The following is a 5000-nucleotide window of genomic DNA, read 5'->3' as shown; positions in this document are numbered from 1 at the left end:
TGACTAAGGACATGTCTGAGACTTTTGAGAGAGAGAGAGAGAGAGAGAGAGAGAGAGAGAGAGGAGAGAGAGAGAGAGAGAGAGAGAGAGAGAGAGAGAGAGAGAGAGAGAGCTGCTGTTAAGTTATTGTTCCAGTGTGATTTATGATTAAGGACAGTTAGTTTGTTTTTTTTTCCACCCGTTTTTGCTCAAAGTCAAATACCCTTTTTTTAATCATATATTTTTCGGTCAATCGGACTTAGATTTATTGATATTTTTATGAAGAGGAATGTACAATATATATGTATATTTATTTATTTATATATTTCTTTATAGGCTAATGTATGTGTTATATATATATATATATTATATATATATATATATATATATATATATATATATATATATATATATATATATATATATATATATATATCATCATCATCTCCTCCCACGCCTATTGACGCAAGGGGCCTCCACACACGCACACACGCATACATATATATATATATATATATATATATATATATATATATATATATATATATATATATATATATATAATATATATATATAATTAAGGCATTGCATGCATGTTTTTTTTTATGTTCCCCATGAAAACAGATTTATTCAATGGATTTCTTTTCTTCCGACAGACCTTCGGTTACGAAGAGATGGCTCAACCCAACAGTATCCTAGGCACAGACCTCAGAGCCCCGGCGGGCACCTCTCCCAATTCCCAAAGGGCAACCAGGCCTTGGCATGACTTCACAAGACACACCGAAGGAGATAAGATACAGATTCCGAAGATGTAAGTTATCTTATAGTTTTTTTTTTTTTTTTTTTTTTTTTTTTTTTGTTATTATTTTCTTTGAAGGTTTTTTCTCTATTTTTTATTTATATTTCGTAGATGTGATTAGGTTTATTTTTTCAATTTTTGGGGGTCATATGCTCTTTTAAATTAGTTAGAAATGATTATAGTCTTGATTGCTATTAGATTTGAATTATGCAGAGAATATAGATTTTGAAGTTGCACGTGATAGAAGTATGTAATTGTTATGAACGGTTTTAGCATTAGACTTAAAATGGAACGAAATTCACTGGAAGTTGAAAGCGTATGCATCCTATTTTCCATTTTATTTAAAATATTTTTTAATTACATTGACGATATTGATGGTAGATAAGCGTCAATTTAGGGTTTTATTCAACTCGATCCAAGAATTATATTTTTGTAATATCTCAAGTTTTTTCAGCAGTCTTTTCCAATTTTATGACTATTTTTAACTATAATGTTTTCAGATACTGAATATCTTTTCAACTGTTTTAATAAATATCATTGTTTTGCCGTTTATAACTAAAATGTTTACAAATATGAAAATTTACTCAACCGTAGATGAAAATAGAAAATTGAAACTCCTAATTTGTTAGAAATTCTATTTGTAATACGTCAATGAAACAAAATATTTGTTTATTTAAAAAAACTTCCATTAATTTAAATGAAACGTTATTTTTTTTTAAACTTCTCGAACTAGAACTAAAGTAATAATTAGATTATGATAGCGTGATTGTATAGAAATAGAAGTTTAATATTCTTAGAATAATTGGTTTAAGACAAATGCTTGTGGTTTCTAGTATTTATAGATTTATAGAATGTTTATGCCAAGACTTTAGGCATTAGATTAAGAGTATTTTGATACACACTTTTTATAGATTTATTAGTATTTAATTAATGTTATTAGTTTTAAAATATCATTAAGGTTATATTAGATCCCAAGGCATTATAGTTATTGATTATGTTTCGAATCATTGGTTTTATAGTGCTTCTGTTATGAGTTAAGAAATAAGCCACGCCCCTTATTGTTTAGATGCCAGATGTTGCCAGATAAAGGTAACAACTGTTTATCATTCTATTCTTCCTGGAATTAAAGTAGCTAGCTTATCATAAAGGCGACGTGGCTTGTTTCATAACTGAGAATGAAAACATATTAGTATGACTGAGACAAAAATGTTATTAAATAGGTAAATTAGTCAGACAATAGATCTAGTTGCTTAAAGGAAGATTTAGCTTTCTGAGGGCTGAGTTGTGGTCAGGGGAGGACTCATGTTCCTTATTAGCTTCAGACGCCTTTAGATATGTAATGAAACGTTCTTCCCCTTTGATATATAAACTAAAATAATTATTAAAGTTTTAACGTTCATTTTATATTCTTCTTTATTATTAAAGTTTTAACGTTCATTTTATTCTTCTTTTTAGAACGTATAAAAAGTTATCTAAAAGTAATTATGAAGGAATTATAGTGTCCAGGACATATCTGGCATTTGAGAGTGTAGAAAACTCTACGTGTTTTCCCACCCCTGTTTGAGTCGGAATTTCCTCTTGCGGTAATTTCTCATTTCCTCTTGGAATTTCCCCAATCTCTCCTTTGATACATATCTTCCCCCCCCCCTCTCCCTTGTGACTTTCGTTTTCCCCGTAAAGAGGAGTTATAACTTCATGATATGGAGAGATGAAAATGGACTTTTTCTTATTTTTGTCTCGCCAGGGCAAAGTTTTTCTGTGATAAATCACTGAACATGCGAATGTTCATAAATTCGTGGTAATGTTTAAAGATTAAATCTTAATAGTTATTCATAAAGCCAAAGATTTTTATAGTTCCAGATCTCGTGTCTTAATGGCAATTTTAATCATGATTGAATTTTTTTTTCGTATCCTATTCAGTGAATATAAAAGTAACTTCTTATAACAGTACCCTGATGTAGGAAAAAAAACTCATCATTGATAGTTGTAATTATGATTGAAAAGATTAATTTATATCCAACTCAGTGAACGTAAATGTAACTTATTGCAACCTTACCATGATATAGAAAGATTAAAATTCCCTATTTCAAAATTTTAAATTGATTGAAAAGATTTTTTTTGTATCAAATTCAGTTAAAGTAAATGTAACTTGTTATAACCATACCAAGGTATAGAAATAACAAAATTCAATATTCAATTCATTTTAATCATTATTGAAAAGACATCCTTAATTTCTGATTTCTCTCTTTCGTTATTTCGATATTGTCGAAATTAAGTGAACGCAAATGAAAGTTATTACAACCATACCATGATGAACAAAATTCAATGATTGATAATAAAACGCAAAGCATTTCCTACTTCGCAAACCTACTTAGTTTAGCTATCGGCGTCTGAAGCTATTTAGTACTATGTGCCCCCCTCCCCTGCCCCCTCCTTCTGCCCCCCTCACGAGCGAAGAGTGGATGCCATAGCTTCCTCTAAAAGCCCTTTTATCCGGGGTTTTGATGCTGATGTGTTGATGCAGCGCCTTCTTGTGTTTTCCCAGACACACCGATGACGACAAGATTCATATTCCTAAGATGTGAGTAGAACCCCTTTGCTCGGAACCTTTAGAACCTGTGTTTGTCTGTGTGTTTGTGTTTGTGAACCTGTAGTCCCTCTGTTGTTTTTTTTTTTTTTTTGTGTTTGTTTGTGAACCTGCAGTCCCTTTGTTTTATTCATATGAGATTAATATTTCAATGATGTGAGTAGAACCCCTTTACTCGGAACCTTTAGAACCTGTGTTTGTGTTGTTTGTGTTTGTGAACCTCTAGTCCCTTTGTTGTTGTTGTTTTTTTTTTGTGTTTGTGATCTGCAGTCCCTTTGTTTTTATTCATATAAGATTAATATTTCAAAGATGTGAGTAGAACCCCTTTGCTCGGAACCTTTAGAACCTGTGTTTGTGTTTGTTTGTGTTTGTGAACCTCTAGTCCCTTTGTTTTTGTTTTCTTTTTGTGTTTGTGAACCTGCAGTCCCTTTGTTTTATTCATATAAGATTAATATTTCAAGATGTGAGTAGAACCCCTTTGCTCGGACCTTTAGAACCTGTGTTTGTGTTTGTTTGTGTTTGTGAACCTCTAGTCCCTTTGTTTTTGTTTTCTTTTTGTGTTTGTGAACCTGCAGTCCCTTTGTTTTATTCATATAAGATTAATATTTCAAAGATGTGAGTAGAACCCCTTTGCTCGGAACCTTTAGAACCTGTGTTTGTGTTTGTTTGTGTTTGTGAACCTGTAGTCCCTTTTTTGTTGTTTTTTTTTTTTTGTGTTTGTGAACCTGCAGTCCCTTTGGTTTTATTCATATAAGATTAATATTTCAAAGATGTGAGTAGAACCCCTTTGCTCGGAACCTTTAGACCTCTGTTTGTGTTTGTGTTTGTGAACCTGTAGTCTCTTTGTTGTTGTGTTTTTGTGTCGTAGCCTACTTTTGTTTAGACAAGATTCATATTCTTAAGATTTGAGTAGAACCCCATTGGTCAGAACCCTTAGAACCTGTGTTGTGTTTGTTTGTGTTATGAACCTGTAGTTCCCATGTTGTATTTTGTGTATGTGAACCCGTATCCCCTCTTTTTTTTTTTTTTTTTTTTTTTTTTTTTTTTTTTTTTTTTTTTTTTTTTTTTTTTTTTTGGCACGATTCATATAAGATTCACATTCCAAAGATGTGAATAAAACCCCTTTGCTCGGAACCTTTAGAACCTGTGTTTGTCTGTGTGTTTGTGTTTGTGAACCTGTAGTCCCTTTGTTGTCTTTTGTGTTGTACCTATATTTTGTTCACCGATGACCTGATTCATATTCCTAAGATGTGAGTAGAACCCCTTTGCTTCGAACCTTTAGAACCCGTGTTTGTGTTTGTTTGTTTCGAACCTGTAGTCCCTTTGTGGTTTTTTGTATTTCTGAACCTGTAGTTTTTTTTTTCTTTTTTTTTTACGATCAGAGTCATAATGTGAGTAGAACCCCTTTGCTCGGAACCTTTAAAACCCGTGTTTGTGTTTGTGCGTGTTTGTGTTTGTGAACCTGTAGTCCCTTTGTTGTTGTGTTTTATGTGTTTTACTTATGTTTTGTTGCGTTTTATTAAGAATTAACAACCGTAGAGTGCTAGGCTTTTGTGTGAGTCGGGTACTAGTTAGTTAACATATGTGCTACCATACATATTTTGCATTTCATACTGGTATTTGTTTTTCTTAAAT

At 31.9% G+C, this 5000-nt stretch overlaps 1 protein-coding gene across 1 annotated transcript in view; it reads left to right on the top strand.

The window, feature by feature from the left end:
- grh (grainy head) overlaps positions 1 to 5000 on the top strand; it is a 189535-nt gene that overhangs the window by 116634 nt on the left and 67901 nt on the right. Inside the window, 2 exon segments of the mRNA XM_068391552.1 lie at positions 636 to 790; positions 3324 to 3359. Of these exon segments, the coding sequence (XP_068247653.1) occupies positions 636 to 790; positions 3324 to 3359 (191 nt within the window).

Source organism: Palaemon carinicauda, chromosome 18 (genome assembly GCF_036898095.1).
Source record: "Palaemon carinicauda isolate YSFRI2023 chromosome 18, ASM3689809v2, whole genome shotgun sequence".
In the NCBI taxonomy this organism is placed as follows: Eukaryota; Metazoa; Arthropoda; class Malacostraca; order Decapoda; family Palaemonidae; genus Palaemon; species Palaemon carinicauda.
Note: the sequence above shows the minus strand (reverse complement) of the source record. Positions and strands in the feature narration are given on the sequence as shown.